We start from the raw sequence: 19,324 nt of genomic DNA on the forward strand, positions 1-19,324 counted from the left end.
AAACACAATGAAAATGTTTTGTAATTAAAATTATTTATTTAAATAAGAGTTTTTCAGCAGGAAATTGTACTTTACTGTATCAAACTGAGGTCCAAAGAGCAAGAAAATAAACAATTTCAAACACTCTTTTAGCTTTCTCAGAACAAAGTCTTTAGATTTATTTAAATTTAGTGTCAAGTGGTGGCATTAACCATCCTTCTCTTTGTTTTTTGGCTTCCTCTGTGATGCCATGTCTTTTAGCTTAGAGTCTAATTTTCTTTGCAGATAGGCCTTCTTATTGTGGTCCATAGATATGTCTTTCTTCCCACTCCCAGCATAAAGAACACCCTCTTTACTTATCCTCATTCGAGCATGAGACTTGGCTTTATCTCCACAGCCGTGAACCTGAAAAGTATTTGCAAGACATCAATCAGACTTTCACGTAAAAGACACATAAATTCCACAGATGCTTGGCAGGTGTTACCTGTTAACTTACACGTCAAACATACTACTCAGTTGAGGCGTGCCTCTTACCTCTGGTATATGATGACTGAGACAATACTGCCTGTTACAGAACAGGCAGAGCTGCCCGAGTGTTAGCACAGATGCTTTGCACTTGACAAAACTACAAACACTGTCGGCCTTCATGACACTACTGATGAGTGTGTCGAAGTCGTCATCTGGAGCAGAGGCAGCAGCGATGTCGCAGGCCCCTGCCTTGGTTCGATTTTTTCCTGGGGTTGAAACATGATGCAGAGTTAAACTGTTAGAAAGCTGATGGGTAAGAAAACACCTTTAAATGCTTTGTTTAGACACTTCTGATGCAAACCTTTTGCTTTTTTTGATGAGTGGCCTTGAGCTGGATGAATGTTGTTCTGTTGCTTTTTTTGTTGAGCATTTTCCTCCCTTTTATTCTGCTCCCTCTTCATCCTCTCTAAATGTAAACTTTTCAGGTCCAAGGGGGGTTGAGACGATGGCTCACTTTTTGAATCTGGGATCGTTTCCTCTTCCTCTTCCGTTGCTGCTCGTGCTTCTTCTTTGGCTGGTTTTGACACTGGGGGTCTGGAGACAGTGATACACCTCTCACTTCCCTCCCCTTTGCTCTCATGAATGAGGCCCAGCTCCTCAGCGATCTCATGGACCAGCAGCCGGTCATGAGAGTTAAATGATGACGGAAACTGCAGCTCACTCTGGTTTAAGTCCTTCGTAAACCTTTCCACCTGCTCTCTGATCTCAGCGCGTCTGCCCTTACTCTGCTCTTGCTCTGCTGATGTGCTAGACTTTGTTTGCTTCTCTGAACCAGCTGCATTTTCCTTGCTGCTGCTACCAGCAGATTTTTTCTGTCCTGGCTTTGCTTTACTGGAGGGCTGATCCTTGACCTTGTGTTTGGTAGATGTGGAGGTGCTGGAAGAGGCTGTTTTCGCATCTTTGTGGTCACGGGTGTAGTTTTGTGGTACGATGTCTTGAATGTACTCGAACGCTGTTCTGACCTCACCAAACTCAGTCATGTGATCAATCAGGGATTTCAGAAAACCGTGATTCTGAACGGTTTGAGTGTCACACACGACAGCGATGTGTCGTCTTGCACGCGTAACGGCAACATTTATCCTTCTGTCCTCTGCTAGAAATCCAACTTCACCTAAAATAAATGGAATCAGTGGGAAAAAAAAAAATTGTGAGTAGAAAGATAAACTGTTGTTTATGTTTAATGCAGCAAACATCTACAATTCTGTGACAGAATTAAAAGGAATGCCATGAATGACCTTTTCTGTTGGATCGAACTAACGACAACACGACAGCCTCTTTTTCCCTGCCCTGAAATCCATCCACTGATTTTATTTCGAGCTCTGGATGCTTTGCAGAAAGTTTCTGACGTAGAAGATCGACCTGTACGGAGAGAAAAACGGTTGTTATATTCAAAACAGCACTGTTGTATCCATTTTCCTTGGCAGCTGTGGTTTAAGTGGTATAACAGAATGTCTACCAATTAGAAGGTCGGTGGATTGATGGGTCCACCTGTGTCGAAGTATCCTTGGGCAAGATACCGAAGCCCGAGTTGCCACCAATTGCAGTGTGAGTGTGTGAATGTTAGATAAAAGAACTGTATGAATGTGTGTGATTGGCTGAATGAGACTTAGAAAGGGCTTTGAGTGCTCAAAATTAAGTAGAACGGCATTATATAAGTACCAGTGTGTTTACCATGTACCATTTAAATGATAAAGCTTTGGGTGTTTATTTTTATCAAAGGAAAAGATGTTTTTACATACATGCATGCAAATTTATTGCACGCTGTGGTCAAATGTTTGTGCATGTTGGAGGTATTTCTCCTCTTTGTTGTGATCAGTGTTGGGGGCATTTTTTTTTTTTAAGTAATGTAATACACATATCACTTTTCTTTAAAGTAATGCATTAAGTTACTTAATTACTCCTAGGAGAAAGTTATTCGTTATACTAGTCTTTACATCCTTGTTGCATTTCCCTAATCACTGTGCTATGATGATCTGACCTTCAGGAAATTTTTTAATAATTCTCCCTGGAATTTTGAAACCAATCAGTTATTTTCGGTGCTGCCAGTCTTATTTCTCTGACTTACTTGTAGATTGTATGGAGCAATAACAGCTATGTCTTTAGCTTTAACTCCAGCTTCAGTCAGAGCTTTTATGTGCAGATCGACGATGTCGACCTCACCTGAGGAAACACATCACACGCTGTTAAACTGTCATACCACACAAGCAGTAAACATAGATTGCTTGTTTACAAGCTAAAATTAAAAAAGAATAACCTGTGTTGCCTTTGGACTGCTCATCTGCGACCTCCATTTCACTCAGACCACACCCTGCTGTGTCAATAAGAAGCAGGGGCGTGCTGGTCTCTTCAACGCATGCGACTCCTACTAGATCTCTGTTTTGAGCAACATTTTTAAATGAATCCAAAGATTCATCCGTCACCAGAACACAAATATGAGATGCTTTAAAATAATACATTGAGTCTCACTTCAGTAAATGTCCCTCCACAGAGCTGTGAGCGGTCAGTCTTCCATGGTACATCTCCTTGGAGGCCCACTGCATAATGGCACTGTTCATGCGGTACTGAACTGTCAGCATACGAACCACCGAGTCCCCGTACATCTGGATAAGTCTCTCCATAAGACTCAGAGATAAGCCTTTTGATGCAGCCCTGTATGCAACAGAACAACATAAAAATTTTACAGATTTACATTTTAATTCCTGAAAACCAGCCTCATTCACTCATCAATGGCCAATTTAGAATACCCATTTAACCCACCCCCACTAACTGCACATCTTTGGACTGTGGGAGAAAGCCAGAATACCAGGAGAGATCCCTGCTGTACTCTGCCTCTCGCCCTGTGACAACTGGAATAGGTTACCGCCCTGCACAACCCTGAATTGGAAAAGTGGAAAAAAATGGATGGAGCATCGATGACTTCTTTCTATAACTGATTTGATACTGGGATTAAAAGTGCATTAGGATGGGATCTCTGAACCACCAGTGCACACATAAGAGCTGATTAGAGCTAGAAAAACCTGTTTCTGTGTTTTTAAAAGCAACAGACTGGAAAACTATGTAACCTATCCTTTAACCAAGCTTGTTGTTTTTATAATCAGAAATCTGAATGCTTCAGAAAATGTGTCAAAAGTGCTTTTTAAAGGAAAAATTAAAATTCTAAAAACTATTTCTAGTGACATCCTTTGGATTTTGTCCTCCACTTTTAACTCCAGAGGCTTAATAAAAGCAGGCGGTGAAGGTCTCATTATTCAGGTTATGTTACAATTCATTTACATACTGGCAACAAATAAATGCTACATTGTGTATTTTAAGGTTAAAAACTTCTGGGACTTGAGGGAAAAAAGTCACAACGGTATAGATATCAAATGCTGAATATTATGAATGCATAAAAAACCCAAACTTGAATTTTTTACATTTGTGATTTAATGGTAGGTGGTAACTGCTTGTAGTCTCCAGCCAGGATGCACTTGCGCACTCTAAGCAGAGCAATCCAGCAGCTGCTCTCCAGTGCCTGAGCACACTCGTCTATCACCACCCAGTCAAAATGTTCAGCTGGCAGGAACTTCAGCGGCCCGTCATCGCAGGCACCTGCACACACGCAGACAAGCGCTCTCCGATTACCTTTCATCATTACTCCAGCATCTGAATGACACTGTCATCGGGCCATTACTCACCTGTGTTGGTTGATAACACAACGTCGGCACTTTTAAGGATCTGGGCGATGGCTGCTGCCTCTCTGCTTTTCAGCTCTTTTCTCAGCTCTCCTATTTCTCGTTTCATGTTCCCCCGTTCTCCTTTCTCCTTTTTCATTCCCGTCTTGGAACAATCACAACATCACAAATCATTTGAGACGGCACTAAAATGACATGTTAGCGGGACACCACACTATAATACTCACAAATGCTTTATCAATGTCCTTCCGGATCTCAGCGATGATGTTTGCGTTGTCACTCTGAGCCAGGATGGCATCCAGTGAATGTTTCTGTATGGACTCCAGTAGCCTGGCCGGATGACCCAGCCTCAGGACCTTGGCTTTGCACTGGGCTAACCTCTCCACTAAATTATCCACCGCCACATTTGAAGGAGCACAGCACAGGACCTGCACAGTCACAAGAGCCAAAGTGATCCTGTCTAGACTAGAGTTGTGGCATTGATAACATTCTTCTTTATACACTAACAAATTCACATTTTTGCACCTTTTGCCCCTGTTTGACAGCTTGCAGGATGATTTCCACCACAGTGGTGGTCTTCCCAGTGCCCGGAGGCCCATGAATCACTGCAAGCTCTCTCTGTGACAGAGCGAAGGATACAGCTTCTCTTTGGGAGTCATCCAAGTTTGAGTTAAAGAATTCAACCTTATCTGATGAAACAAAACAGAGGCAAACACCAATGCGCTGAATGTTATATATGCATATGGAAACTTAGATTTCTAAACAATCATTAAATTAAAACAGGAGCTAATATTTACTCACTTGGTTGTGACTGAGAAGTAGGTTTTGTGTCTCCAAAGAGGACACTTATTAAATTGGAAGCTGGTCCATTGTTGTATCCATTTAATGTATTCAAAGCACTGCAAGCAGAAACCCCATGGGTTAAGTTTCAAAGGTGTACTAAATCTGATTCACATGCACCGAGGTATTTTTGGTTACAGATATTCCTCACCGTTTCATTCGTTTGTAAGTGACGTCATTTGCTAACTTTAAAAGGTTGTAAAGAGCATCTGAATCAAAACTGTGGCCATCCTTTAAATCATCAAAGGCCACACTTATAGATGCTTGGCCAACCCTTGTCACAATCCCAGTACTGATCTGTGAGGCTGCAGTGCATCCAGTAGTGTCATACAAGCCAACTATATCACCTGCAAAGACAGACACATACCTCACTGTAATATAAAGATAATTTAATTACATTTTATTTATATAGTGCAAATCAGAACAACCATTTCTAAAGGTGCTTTACATTGTGAGGTAAAACTCTATAATAATGGAGAGACAACCCCCTATGAGCAAGCACTTGACAAAAGTGGGAAAGAAAAGCTTTTAATAGGAAGACACCTCTGATAGAACCAGGCTCAGGAAGGGGCAGCCATCTGCTGCGACTTGTTGGTGTTGAAGAGAGCCTAGTCTTGTTACAGGATAACTAAGTGAGGATTCATGGTCACCTGATCCAGCCTTAACTATAAGCTTTATCAAAAAAGAAAATTTTAAGCCTAATCTTAAAAGGAAAAGGGCCTCAAAGCTGAACACTCTGCCTCATAAAGTAAAAACAGACGTCAATCTCACCAGGTCCGAAGCTGTTGCTTGGCAGAGATGAGAACCCAAGATGCTTTCTTGGCACCAAGATGACGACTGTGCGGCCGTAGAGGCCTGTGGACTGACTTCCTATCTGCAGTTTCAGCAGGCAAACACCTTTGTTTTGAAGATCCTTGAGAGAAATGTTCTCCTGCCATACCCTGGGGGCACAAAAAAGGGCAATCACGAGTGACAACTGTTGATAACAACATTTGGTTTTAGATTATTTTCAGGAGAAATCTCTGTGTTTAGAAACAAATCCATTTTTTAAAACCACACCTTAACAATTTAAATACAAATAATAAAAACATCTTTATGTCGCACAGTTCAGCAAACTAAATTCTGCAGTGTGACCGTTTGACAGTGCAGATGTCACATTACATACCTGGTCTCCTCTATCTCAGCCTCCCGCTCCTCCTGCAGAAGCTCGAGTGTCTTGGACACAAACTTTTCCAAGGCCATTACTCACTGAAATGGTAACAGAACAAGATGTTTCTAGCACATCATCTGATTTTTAGAAAAACATCTCTACATGCTATAATATTTATAATGTGCAAAGATTGATAAATAATCTTAATTTTGTGATTTATGGATTAGTTAAATTGACATTTCATCCACTTTAATACTAAAGTATAGTTTTGCTTCCAACGTTCATGCTTCTTCTACCTTCTGTTTAACTTTTTTACAGTTTTATTTCTATACACCTTTTCTCTGTGTTACAAAGAATTGATTTAATGTTCTACAAAAAAACTCAAACAAATAACAAACAAAATATGCAAAGCAATAATAGTTATTCATGATCATACTACTACTAAGCTGCAGCAGCTTCATTGGCTCCCAGTCAGATATCGTATCAATTTCAAAATACTCTTGTACACATCTAAGGCTATTCATCATCTCTCTCCTGCATATCTCTCTGATCTGGTTCAGATCACCACCCCATCTCGGTGTCTTAGATCTTCTTCTTCTCTTTCTCTCTCTCTGTCCCCTCTCCCCGTCTTGCCACCATGGGGAGCAGGGCTTTCAGCTGCTCTGCTCCTCGACTCTGGAATTCCCTACCTCCTGATTTAAGAAATATCACTCCCTTCTCTCTCTTTAAGTCCCAACTCAAAACTCACTTGTTCAAAATAGCTTATCCCACATAACCTCTCCACTCTGCTATTTTAAATTTGTTTTATGTCTTGTGCTTTTATGATTGTGTAAACTGCTTGCTTTTATTGTTCTGCTGTGTACAGTGTCCTTGAGTGTTCTGAAAGGCGCTTTCAAATAAAATGTAGTATTATTATTATTATTATTATTATTATTATTATTATTATTATTGTGATGATGATGATGATGATGACGACACAGGTTAAATTGGTCTTAACCATATTTAAATATTTTTGTACTTTTTCTGTACTTCTCCTAAATAATTCGTCCGAAACTGAATCTACTAGCCTGTACACCCACTACTGTATTTATTTTATTTTTAATTTGGGGAAAACGACAAAAACAACAAAGGAAAAACTGTAAAATTTAAAAAAAGCTGTAAAATAAAAAGCACTAGGACCCACTCTTAGTTATTATAGATGAAAATAACCCTTAAAAAAGAAGCAGGGTATAGGTAAATCGTTTCAACGCACAAACATGTTAAAGCTAAATGCTAACATCACAGCCACGGTCATTTTACTTTACGAGCAGTTAGCAAGCGAGAACTGCACTCACCTGTTAGCGCCTGAAACCTAAAGACGGAAAAGCCAAATTTAACGTTAGTTAATCATGTAAAATAACTTGGAAATGTAACACCCTCTCTGTCATTACTCAGGTGGATTTGTTTGGTTCCTGTTCTCTTCCTTGTTTGTGTTTTACTGGTTGACAAACTCGACACACTGCCACCTATAGGCTCGGATGTCACAAACACGCACCTTTTATTTTGAAAAATGCAAACCCCGGATGTTTCCTGGCGAGGCTGACGCTTCAGAAGCACATTGAGATAAGTTGTCAGTCAAACAGACACCAACCGCCTGACATCAAAAGCTTTCAGTCTGTTTATGGTTATTTCGGGTAGTATGTTTTAGCAGGACGAGCCGGGCCGCTTTGGGTTACTGCTCTGCTTGATTTCAGGCCGCGGGAGGATATGGTGGTTTCTAATCTCACACATCCCAGTAAAGGAAGGAAACACTTGCACTGCAAATCTGCAGACCTCAGCTAGCCAATCTTATATTTAACTGCTCTGTGTTTTTTAAATTGGCTTTTTGGAAATGAGAGCCTCGTTGGTCTTCCTTCATATCGTCTCATGCTGCTGGCTGGTCAGTGCCACACTTTCAAAAACCGATGCAAAGAAGTCGCACAAAGCTGAAGCTGAGGTGAGTAACTTCAGGTCTTAATCTTTAAACTGGTTCGAGGTGTTCTGTGCTGTCAGGTCAAACAGGTCTGAATGCGTTTGCCTAAAATGTCCTTGGTCTCCTGTCTCCGTCCTGTCGTGGTTATCTGTTACTGAAACGGGCTCTTTTCTCTTTGATCTCACTTGTTTAGACATCTCCAGCAGAATTATCTGTACTGGAGAGAAACCTTGTTGTGTCAGACCCGCACTGGAAAGACATAGCGAAGGAGGAAAAGAGATACTGTGCACACATCAAGAAAACGTTTCAAGGACCAGTGCTTGGATATGTGACACCCGTAAGTCTGAAATCCAGTCACAATTATATCTCTTGTTCTCCTGCTGAATTTAAACGTTTGACAATAGTGTGTAAGTGATGGGACAGGCCATAGCCATGTGATCTCCAGTGAGTAGATTTATCAGTTGATAGATAATGAATCATTAACTGGTTTGATAATCACATTCTAATTTCTTAATCTTTATTAGCTGTCACCAAAAAATCTATCCAATCCCCCCCATCTATGACACTGGTAACACTTTAATTTAATATGCTTATGGTCATGTAAGAAAATTAAAAGTATTCATATGTACCTTTCAGCACAGTCAAAGACACGACTTATTTTTCTCATCCTGCAGTGGAATTCCCACGGCTATGACGTTGCCAAGATGTTTGGGTCCAAGCTGACTTCGGTGTCACCGGTGTGGCTTCAGCTGCGCAGACGAGGACCTGAAACCTTTGACGTTACGGGACTTCACGATCACGATCCAGGCAGATGATCCACTTTTTTCCTGAACTTTATCACTGATTAAAGCCTCACCTTAAGTCACGGATGAACATGAGGTAAAAGAGCGTCTTTTGATCTTTTCAGGCTGGGTCAAAGCTGTACGCAAGTCTAACAAAAAAGTCAGGATTGGTGAGTGAATGCCAACTTTACTGCCCACAGGTACTCAAGTCTGATTGTGTGGATTCAGATTAGTTCATTTTCTTTTTTAACCATCAGTGCCTCGGCTCTTATTTGATGGCTGGTCCTACCAGGACTACATGGCAGTATTTGGAAGTGAGGATGAAATTGACGAGTTGGGAACTGAGCTGGTGGATGTTGCAAAAGTAAACAAGTAGCGTTTGTGTCTTTAATTCCAATAAAACCTTGTTTTTGGTTTATTCGGTGACTGATTAACGTAAAAACCGTGGTTTTGCAGACTGAAGGTTTCGATGGCTTCACCTTGGAGTTGTGGAGTCAGCTGGGAGGTAACAAAAGAAAGTGAGTGATTCTGTTGCAAGCCCCGATCACAAGTTTTGCTTTGTCTGAGGTTAATCAATAATCAAGCATTTCTGATCTACCCACACAGGGAACTGGTCCATTTGGTGAAACACATATGCGAGACTTTGAAAACTAAAAGATTAGACTGCATTCTTGTTATTCCACCAGCAGTAACAAGGTGAATTCATTTATTTTGCATTCAGCAGCTATAAATGCTAAAAAAAACAAAACAACAAAAACAATCAGTGTGATTGGTTTAGATTTGTTTTTCCTGTGAATTATCAGCACAGGGCAGCCGGGTATGTTTGGCAGGGAGGAGTTTGAGCAGTTGGCCCCAGTCGTCGATGGATTCAGTCTCATGACATATGACTATTCCAGCGGTGCCAGGTGAGTACATGGGCACAGGTGATGCTACAAGAGGATTCAAACTGGCGTTAATCCAGTTTTCTGAGTTGTGTGCTGTTGTTGTTATAGGCCGGGCCCTAGCTCTCCGCTGCCCTGGGTCAGAGACTGTGTCCTCCAGCTTGCACCAAACTCTCAGTGGAGGGAGAAGATTCTGCTTGGACTCAATCTGTACGGCCTTGATTTTGCAAGCCAGGGAACAGAGCCAGTCCTGGGAACAAGGTGAGCTGAAACTCTGGCTATTGCTGCAATACTTTAAACAGCTTTTACCAAATTACAACAACAGTTGCCTCAAGGTGCTTTATAGTTCAAGTTCAAGACCATAAAATAATACAAAGATACAATAATTCAAAAATGGACAGTTTAATAACCTTGACTCTCTGGCTTTCTCTAGGGCCATGAAAACTTTAAAGAGATTCCTCCTTTAAAATTCCAATATTTCCCTTAAACATGAAATACCATAACCCTGAAAAAGTCTTTTCCTGCTTTTTCACACATTTTCAGTCCAGTCCTGACCATTTCCATTAGTTTTTTTGTTTGTTTGTTAAACCACTTAACACTGATCTATAAATCACTCAAGCAGAAAAAAAAGGTACCTAACTCGAAGGACACACTAGTGTTGTGTCTACACATAGTAGACGACTTAGCAAAGAACCAGTTTTGGAGTTTCAGACACAAAATCATATTTTTGCAATAAAAAGGTGATTCTCAAAGAGTAAACATAGCATACCTCGACCAGGTGTGCAGCATCCTTAAACATTTACTGCATAGCATTCAGACTGTGTTGACTTTCAAGCTCATTAGAATTGTAGAAACTCTGGTAATTCCACGTATGTTTGCATGGATTTTAAAAGAAAAAGAAATTTGGTTCCCTTTCTTTTAGCAAAATAAAAAGAATTACGGGGTGGCTCAGGACTTTTTCACAGTACTAAACGTAATTTTCTGACTGCAAGTAGCATGAGCTTTTTATTTATAGTAAAAAATGGCGAGAAGTTGGAGTAAAGAGTCGATTGAGAACTTTGATATGGACTTGAAGCCTCTTACCGCACTCGTCTGTGGTTTCCTGCAGGTACATCGAGATTTTGCGAGAACACAGGCCAAAGGTTCTCTGGGATGAATACTCTGCAGAGCATTACTTCACTTACAAGAGGTATTAATTTAATAAAACATCAGGGTTTAAACAATATTTCGAGGTTATTTAAATGTCCCAAGAGCTTTTCTTGATTAAATATCCTGTCCTTTGCCTTTTATTTTAGGAACAATGCAGTTAAGCATGTGGTGTACTACCCTTCACTGAAGGTAAAACTGTTCACTTCTGTAATTAAAAGAATAGTAGGAGTATTAATCATCAATGAGTGATTAATATTATTTCAACTGTTTTACAGTCAATCGACCTGAGGATTTCTTTAGCTGCTGAACTGGGAACAGGAATTTCCTTGTGGGAATTGGGACAAGGACTGGATTATTTCTACGATCTGCTATAAGAGTTGGACTTGTTGGCGAACACTGTGAATCTCGGATTATTGACACAATATTTTTTTTTTTTTTGTCATTGAAGTCAGTGCCGTTTTATTTTTTCCTATCTCGACATCTGCAGTGAGCCACTGACGGGGTTTAATTAACGCTCAACTTGTTTGAGAGTCGTGAATGTATCGAGCTCTTGAATGACGCGGCGGTTTATTTTTAGGCATCTGCAACCAACAAAAAAAGGTACTTCAGTGTATTTTATTTATTTTCTGTGATGATACGATTTAAAAAAAAAGAAAAAAGTACAGATTAGTACATCTCTGCATTCAACAAAAGAAGCTGCATGATTATCAGTATGTATCCATTTTAAATAAGGGTTTATTTATATTTGGAGGCCTTCAGACATCTGCAGCATCGCTTCAGTCCAACGCCTAAAATCATCTGTGCTCTTAAAAAGATTCATCCATCAGCAACAATACATCTGCTCCTGATGTTTTATTTTTTATTATGTTTGAATCTACACAATCCTATGTTGCTTTTACTCGGTTTATAATAACAGCATCAACAAATAACCAAGTGGTATGTTGCAGTTTTGCCAAACATCTCTTTCTGACCCAGCATTTTTCTGATACTTGTTCAAAATAAATGTTTAATTACATGAATATAAAAGTGGGACGACAAAGCTGTCGAATCGGAGCATTCCTCGTGTATTATTTCAGGTTTTTATTTGGCATTACAGAGCAGGATTAGATTATTTACAGCGAGCAGGGTTGACTGCATATTCTGTCCAGTTATGAGGTGTCTGTCTACGACCACATGCATGGCATCTTCTTGACTTGCTGCAAAAAAAAACCCCACAGAGACGAACATCAGACTGTTTTAGAAATAATTATTTGGTATTTGACTCTTCTGTTATTAGCAGGGTCAGCTCACCTGTGTACGATCCACCGCTGTCTTTCACGAAGTCTTCTACAATCAAGGGCAGGTTGGCAAAATCAGGTTCCCGCACCAGTTCAAACACTGAAGGCTTTTAAGATCAACAAGTTGGTGTTACTAAATACAGCAAACATGTGATAGCTGAACAGATATATGGGTTATATTTCCCCTAGTGAGTTCACCAAACACTAACCCCTGTTAAGCTGTAGCCACTGAAAATCCACCTCTGTCCTTCAGTGGCACAACACAGTGCAGACACTCCCTGTCCCACTGCACACACCGGCTCTGCACAGAGGGGAAAAAACCAAGCAAACCACATGTACATGTGTTCCTAAAAAACAACAACAAGAAAAATACATAAAGATGTTAAAACAAGCCCCAAGCTCACTTTGTTGAGAGATGAAGTGCGCGAGAATGCGGTGCAGAGACCCGCTGTGTGCCAGGTCATTCAGCGCTCCAGGGCAGTGTGGGATGAGCAGTGCCTGGTATCGGGCACCTTAAAAGGGGTCATCGTGACACAAGTGAGCAGATAGTAGTTAAAGCAGCAGACATGAAAACGCCCGAATGGGCATGAAATAAGTATTCTCACCATCTATGGATTCAAGTTTGGCTGGTGTTGCGTAGGGTTTCACACTGAAGTCCTGCACCCATCTAGCTGTGCTTTCATCAACCCCAACAAAGTCTATTGGCTTCCCCTGCAACCACAGAAACACTTCTGTACAGGGTAACATCACACACCTGGGGTAATGATCACAAAGTGGACAAGAACTATTTCCAAGAACTGGGTTGCATCTTAAAGCGCATGTCCGTGACCTTTCAGATGTAGTAGTAGGGTGAAAGTTTTTTTCTGGTGTGTTAGTCCATCTCTACAAACATGGATCTAATAATGTATCTTTGTTGCGATAATATTTAAATTCTTGAAATTGGTGGTTGATAAATATTTTAAACTCAGGGTTCTGATCATTTTACCTGCCCTGCCAGGATGAGCTACCAGTGGGAGAAAAAAAACACGTTTTTTAGTAACACCCATACATTTGTAGATGTGATGCTTCCGGTGCACAGGGACAATGGGTGTCACAGTGAAACGAGGTACTCCTTGTCCTGGAGTTTCTTTTTCTTTCATTCATCACCCTTGATTATACCGCTGGTCTTTTTTTTTTCTTCTTCTTCTTTTTTTTTTTTTTTAAATCCTACAAGATACATCACTTTGAAGCTTTCTAATTTTAGCAACACTCCACTGACTAGAAGCACCACTCTGTGGTTCTTCTGTTAACTATCTATTCTACATGCCCCTATTTCAAAGTTATTTGAATGAAATTTAATTTCAGTACTCACCAGGACATAAAAATCGCATACAAGGAATCACCACAAAAGTTTAGTGATAAAGAGATTGCTGAATTTCCCCAAAATAAGGTCCTCCCCCCCCCACAAAAAAAAAAATATCGTGGAATTTTTTTTTTTACCACCATATTCAAGGCTTGGCTCAAGAGATCGTGGCTCAAGAGTTGGGTGTTCGTCTTGTAATCGGAAGGTTGCCGGTTCGAGCCCCGGCTCGGACAGTCTCAGTCGTTGTGTCCTTGGGCAAGACACTTCACCTACCGCCTACTGGTGTTGGCCAGAGGGGCCGATGGCGCGATATGGCAGCCTCGCCTCTGTCAGTCTGCCCCAGGGCAGCTGTGGCTACAACTGTAGCTGCCTCCACCAGTGTATGAATGTGAGAGTGAATGAATAGTGGTATTGTAAAGCGCTTTGAGGGGTCCCGAAAAGCGCTATATAAATGCAATCCATTATTATTATTATTATTATTATAATTATATTTAAAAACAAACAAACAAGCAAACGAAAAGAAAAGGTTAAAAAAGAAGAAGAAAAGACGTGTTTATTTATTTAACTTTTTAATTATTTAAATTTCTCCTTTGATTTTATTTTATTTTTAAATCTACGCAGTTGTCATGGAGACTGTGTCTGCGTAAGTACGGACTAACGCGCTGAGGTCACGAGCGCTATTTGCGTTCGTGTAGCTGCTATTTGCTTGTCAGGTGGAATCTTACCCCTGGTGTGGCTGTCTGTAGGTTAAAGACCGGACTACAAAGGCTGAAGGACTGATGGAAAGATTTCGCAGACACCCCTGAATAAACAAAATATGTGAGATAAAACGCTTCAGAGAGCTCATGCTAGTTCTGCAGCGTTAAGTAAGTCAAAGCTAACGGACAAATTCATGAATGATTGAGAACAGCCGAGCTGTTCAAAGTAAAGCTAACGGGCTCACCTTGAGAAGAAGCACTCGCCACTATCAAACACGTTGGTTTCGCTGACATTTTAATAATATTTGCTTTAAATTATAAAGAAAAACCTTGAGGGTGAGACGACGCAAAAGAAATACGCGAGGAGGGTGTACAGTCAGCTGACAACAACATCCGCATATAAGTTTCAAAATAAAAGTTCAGTCGGAGAAATTATCTGAGAATTTGGGTGGAAATAATAAGGAAGTATCTTTTATTTGCATCCAACAAAGAAAAATAGTTCTTTATATTAGTTTTTTTTAATATACATTTGTAATGACTATACATAAAAAAAGCAATCAAAATAACAAACAGAGAAGCGGCCACAACATGCTCATATTGCTCTGCTTTTTAAATATACACCACTCATTTTAAAGAGTTAAAAATCCTTTGTGACCTAAATTAAAGAATACATAAACACATGCAAAGCTGTTTTGCGAGAACAAAGGAGCAGTGCTGTCCAGCAGCATCGCAGTGTTTGAAGTAACTATGCAGCATCGTAGGACTGTGGGAAAAAATACTTTTTTGGGGTGGTGGGGTTATAATAATTTGGAAAACATTTTAGAAGTCGTGTTAAATTTTGTGATGTTTAAAAAAACTACAGTGACCCCTACAAGGGTGTCACAGTGGTGTGGTGGTTAGCATTATCATAGCAAGAAGAATCTGGGTGCAAATCCAGCCCGGGGCCTTTCTGTGTGGAGTTTGCGTGTTCTCTGCAGGTACTCCAACTTCCACCGACAGTTTAAAGATGTGCACAAGGTTGGGTTAATTGGTGATTCTAAATTCTGTAGATGTGAATGGTTGTCTGTCCTCATGTATTAGCCCTGTGACAGATTGGTGACCTGTCCAATGGTGTACCCTCCCTCTCGCCATATGACTGCTAGGATAAGCTCCAGCACCCATCCCCACGGTCATGAATTGGACAATTGGAAGAAAATGAATAGAAGGATGGGGAGGGGGGGGGAGTACAAAATTAGTATGGATCTTCTTTCAAATTCCGGTAAAGGCAGCATGTAAACATCATCCCCAGAAGCTGAAACAAAACAGACACAAAGACCTCATTATTTCCAGACTTCATTAAAATAGATGTTCATATTTATCTCTGTTTTGCTCAGCAGTAAAAGCTTTCACCTGTAGAAATGCAATCCCTATACCAACTGCACCGAGAATATATAACTGACTCAAGAGGAATTCCTCTAACTTCATGATGCAGCCTCCCTGGGAGCACAAGAACAGGGGGAAAAAATAAATAAATAATAATATCTTGTTATCATGTGAAATTTAGCCACGCTGCATCGATGGAGAGCTTTCTCGTTTTTACCTCCACTCTGTAGATGTTGGAGGGATGGTCCCTGCGGCCGCAGAGTTCACCTGGAGTTTTACAGCAGCTATCGGGAACAAGACGCTCGCTCTCTGCTGCCTGGATCCACACACTGTCGCTCCAGTCTGAGAAGTTGTGGCTGCCACAACACTTAAACTGAGAGGGAAAATAATGAGAAAATTGCAGTTAACACAGAATTTCATTATTAATCATGTCCAGTCTTACTGATGTTACTCATTTTTTTATTCGAGCCTTTTTCTGAAACAAATTCTCCTTTTCCACACCTCCTGATGTAGTTTGTCCACAGCCTGTGTGATGCTCTCCTCTCCTGGCTGCTGGTATTTCTGCTGCATGGTCACTTTCAGGTTCTGTTTAAGCTCCTCATCCAGCTGTGAGACAGGAGAAGCTCTTTAGTACCTCCCATCAACAAAAATAGCTCCTGATCAAGTTTCCTCCTTCCCCCGTAACATTCCTGTCTACCTGAGCAATACCCACAGATAACTCAAAATATATGAGCACAGATTCTATGACCTCACTCCCTGATTCTAATGAAGACTCTTCAATGAAGACGCTTGCAAATAAAAATAACCTCAACCTGTCAGAACTAAAACAGACTGATATAAAGGAGAAACACACTGCAGTAGATTACCTGGTAGCAGAAAGGGAAACACTGGAGCAAGAAAAAGGGGGGAAGAAAGAGAGGCGTGAGAAGGATGGGGAAAAAATGGACAAATGAACATGCACAGAAAAGCACGCAGAACACACTTCACAAAGGAGTGCAGCAACTGAGTGGTTGTTAGATTTGACATTAAAATGATGCAAAGCTAGGAAAAATACTTGAAAGGAAAGTAGAATTAATAAAATACACATAATGCAAGCAGAAAGACAAAAAAAAGACATTTGTAATTTCTGGGGTGAAATTTAAATGATAAATAGATATAACCATCAAAAGTACTGGAAGCTGTGCAAGTTATAGCAAAATAAACTGTATGTCACTATTTACTTTTGTCTCTATATACAAACAGATACAAATAGAAAGTATGGCACCTCACCTCTTGGTAGTTAATGTATGCCAGAACACCAGCAATGATTTCCAGAAGGAAAATACAGAGCAACAAGATCAGATACTGTAGGCAGAGACATAACAAAAATGACTATGAATACAGTGAAATGCCATTATTTTGCACCCTTTTGCAGGTTATAATGTCACTGAACATATCCGTGCATGGCTACATAATACAAATATCATACTCCAGAAAATAAGTGATTAAATGGTGGGAAAGGAAGGTGCTCATTATAAAGATTGCGGGGAGTATGACCATAGAGATATACCACTGAGTCTGAGTGATAGCCTCACAGACCCTCTGTCTGTCTGTCTCACTCACACACACTCTTAAGTCCAAGCAGCAGCTTGTGATGCCCTTCATTCCTCTGGCATGAGCCACACTCTATATCTAAACTCTTAAAGACACACTGTGCATGACTTTATCTGTTATATCTGACAGGCATGCCTGGCATAATGAGCTGCACTGAGTGCAGGCAGACGAGACAGAAGGTCACCAAGGATTAGCTTTCAATACACAACCTGGACTAGGGGGTGAGAATGTATAAACATGGACTTAAGAGTGCCATGGTTTCTCATGTGAACTAATGAAAAAAGGATTTCAGCTTCTGTGGAGTGAAGTGAAACGGCCAAGAAAAATCAGTTTTTCTGTAACAGGCAGTATTTTGTGGGCGTGGTCACCGTACCACAATCAAAAGACTCTTCATCTCGTTCAGCGTGGCACAGCAGCCGATTATCCCAGTCACTATCACGATGACTCCAGCAGCTATCAGGATGTACGCCGAAGTTGCGTAGAAGCTGGAGCTCAGCAAACTGATGTAGTCGCTCTTTTCCACCAGAGTCCACACGCCCACCGCCAACACAGCCCCACCTGCCAGCTGACAGAACATACCGTTACCAGCTCAACTCAAACCAGATGCTCGTAGTGAGAATGCAGCACATAAGTTATAACTTTGCTCTTAAAATGTGATCACGCTGGACAACGCCTCATTCTTTCACTGTAAGCCCTGAGAGACTAGAACATCAGTCTATTCTTAAAGCCTAAAGGAAATTGCAGTTAATAAAGTAAAAATAAGTAAATAAAAAAGTTTGTATGTTTTTTTTTTTGTTTTAAATGTGTCTGTGTACAAAAGAAGTCATCTTAATGTTTATGGCATTTTAAGCACTGCACAAATTTAATGTTGCAACTTTAAATCAATTACAACTGACTGAATTAATATGACATCGTTCAAAAGTTGCTTTTGTAATCTAAAATTCAGTGAAAATCTTTGCACTTTTATATTAACCTACCCAGAAAAGAACATTGAAAAGAAAAAGAAGATACTTCAGACAAATCGTCCCGCAGGCGTGCTTTTTTTCACGTCGAACTTCCATTCTGTTAAAAAAGGGGAATTATTAATGTTAGCAGTGTTCAAGCTGATACAATAAAGAACCAACCAAATATTCGATGGCACATCTCAGTCTCCCCCTAAAGGGATTACTACAAGATACTGAGAGCAAAACTGCAGGCTATACCCCCCCCCCACTGCAAGATTTACACAGATTTCTGTTCCTATCCTTTATAATGGAAAGCTGTATTAGTGTCATATGTGATGTAGTTATACATGCAGTTTATTTGTATATCAGTTTCCTCTTTCAGTTCCCTTTAGTTCTGCCTTTGCCGTGGGTTGCAGAACAATTGGGCTTTTTGTGACAGCTATTGTTGAGATTGTACCTGAGTCTTTGCACAGTAGCTCGAGGTGCTATAAGAGTGCAATGGTAAAGAGCTCAGAGATGAAATCAAATATGTTGTGGGGAAAACATACTTAACGTCCTGTGTCACATATCATCCAGCAGACAGACATCCGTCCCCCGTTTCAGTAACATAATCTGATCGTCTCACTCTTCAGTGATTTTGTGTTAGCTTTTCACTCTTTACTTCAGGCTCAAGTCAAATGTTGTTATTCTTGCCTAAACAGAACTTTCCTGGTGCTTCTATTTTGAGAGAAGTCATGACCCTGAGCATCATGGGAAATGTTTTTCTTTTCTTTTTTTCATATTTTAAACACAAATGCACATCTTTGTTTACAAACATAAATAAAGAACAGTTAAAAAGATAACACGTATAAACCTGATTAAAATATACTTTTAAGACAATCTTAATGTGTAAGTACAACTGAAAACAATATCACCATGGTCATATTCAGAGTTATTTTTAACTCATTGTGTCATGGAAAAACTGCTCTGTTTTCACACAGACCAAAATACTCCTACCTGGTTTAGATGGTGGACCTCCCAAAGGATGTAGATTATCAGGGTAACGTCTTCTCAGAGTCCGCCGACCTCAGCGTCCAACTGTCTTTGAAGGTTGAGCGCAACAGTGTAAGTTCTCAGCTGACAGTCACACTCGAGCCTCCCACTCAAGGGTCTGAGCGTCTGTCCTCTTTTGGCACAA

At 40.4% G+C, this 19,324-nt stretch overlaps 4 protein-coding genes across 5 annotated transcripts; 1 reads left to right on the forward strand and 3 right to left on the reverse strand.

The window, feature by feature from the left end:
* Window positions 1-14: 14 nt before the first annotated feature.
* ighmbp2 (immunoglobulin mu DNA binding protein 2) lies at window positions 15-7,633 on the reverse strand. The gene is made up of 16 exons (XM_084933552.1): window positions 7,503-7,633; window positions 6,184-6,266; window positions 5,790-5,959; window positions 5,170-5,365; window positions 4,980-5,077; window positions 4,704-4,867; window positions 4,406-4,606; window positions 4,182-4,323; window positions 3,921-4,095; window positions 2,974-3,156; window positions 2,762-2,880; window positions 2,573-2,667; window positions 1,743-1,866; window positions 809-1,618; window positions 514-713; window positions 15-384 (listed from the first exon to the last, which is right to left on the reverse strand). The coding sequence occupies exons 2-16, from the start codon at window positions 6,258-6,260 to the stop codon at window positions 187-189; spliced, it is 2,952 nt and encodes a 983-aa protein (XP_084789678.1). The 5' UTR covers window positions 6,261-6,266; window positions 7,503-7,633; the 3' UTR covers window positions 15-186.
* Window positions 7,634-7,714: 81 nt separating this feature from the next.
* On the forward strand, window positions 7,715-11,979 carry chid1 (chitinase domain containing 1). The gene is made up of 12 exons (XM_084933553.1): window positions 7,715-8,143; window positions 8,313-8,456; window positions 8,794-8,926; window positions 9,027-9,071; window positions 9,159-9,265; window positions 9,358-9,419; window positions 9,508-9,597; window positions 9,705-9,806; window positions 9,894-10,043; window positions 10,891-10,971; window positions 11,078-11,120; window positions 11,207-11,979. Exons 1-12 carry the CDS (start codon window positions 8,039-8,041, stop codon window positions 11,303-11,305), a joined length of 1,161 nt encoding a protein of 386 aa, XP_084789679.1. The 5' UTR covers window positions 7,715-8,038; the 3' UTR covers window positions 11,306-11,979.
* Window positions 11,980-11,996: 17 nt separating this feature from the next.
* Window positions 11,997-14,633, reverse strand: gatd1 (glutamine amidotransferase class 1 domain containing 1). The gene is made up of 7 exons (XM_084933556.1): window positions 14,494-14,633; window positions 14,276-14,352; window positions 12,814-12,919; window positions 12,613-12,720; window positions 12,418-12,509; window positions 12,222-12,315; window positions 11,997-12,127 (listed from the first exon to the last, which is right to left on the reverse strand). Exons 1-7 carry the CDS (start codon window positions 14,540-14,542, stop codon window positions 12,012-12,014), a joined length of 642 nt encoding a protein of 213 aa, XP_084789682.1. The 5' UTR covers window positions 14,543-14,633; the 3' UTR covers window positions 11,997-12,011.
* Window positions 14,634-14,724: 91 nt separating this feature from the next.
* Window positions 14,725-19,319, reverse strand: cd151 (CD151 molecule). 2 transcript variants are annotated; one of them, XM_084933554.1, is made up of 9 exons: window positions 19,144-19,319; window positions 18,181-18,265; window positions 17,577-17,768; window positions 16,880-16,954; window positions 16,477-16,497; window positions 16,112-16,216; window positions 15,828-15,983; window positions 15,638-15,724; window positions 14,726-15,539 (listed from the first exon to the last, which is right to left on the reverse strand). In XM_084933554.1, the coding sequence occupies exons 2-9, from the start codon at window positions 18,262-18,264 to the stop codon at window positions 15,480-15,482; spliced, it is 780 nt and encodes a 259-aa protein (XP_084789680.1). In that variant the 5' UTR covers window position 18,265; window positions 19,144-19,319; the 3' UTR covers window positions 14,726-15,479. The 2 variants fall into 2 exon arrangements, with proteins under 2 accessions (XP_084789681.1, XP_084789680.1); XM_084933555.1 differs by lacking the exon at window positions 16,477-16,497 and having other exon boundaries at window positions 14,725-15,539.
* Between the last annotated feature and the right edge of the window lie 5 nt (window positions 19,320-19,324).

Source organism: Perissodus microlepis, chromosome 7, assembly GCF_051167445.1.
Source record: "Perissodus microlepis isolate ML-2025 ecotype Zambia chromosome 7, ASM5116744v1, whole genome shotgun sequence".
NCBI lineage: Eukaryota > Metazoa > Chordata > Actinopteri > Cichliformes > Cichlidae > Perissodus > Perissodus microlepis.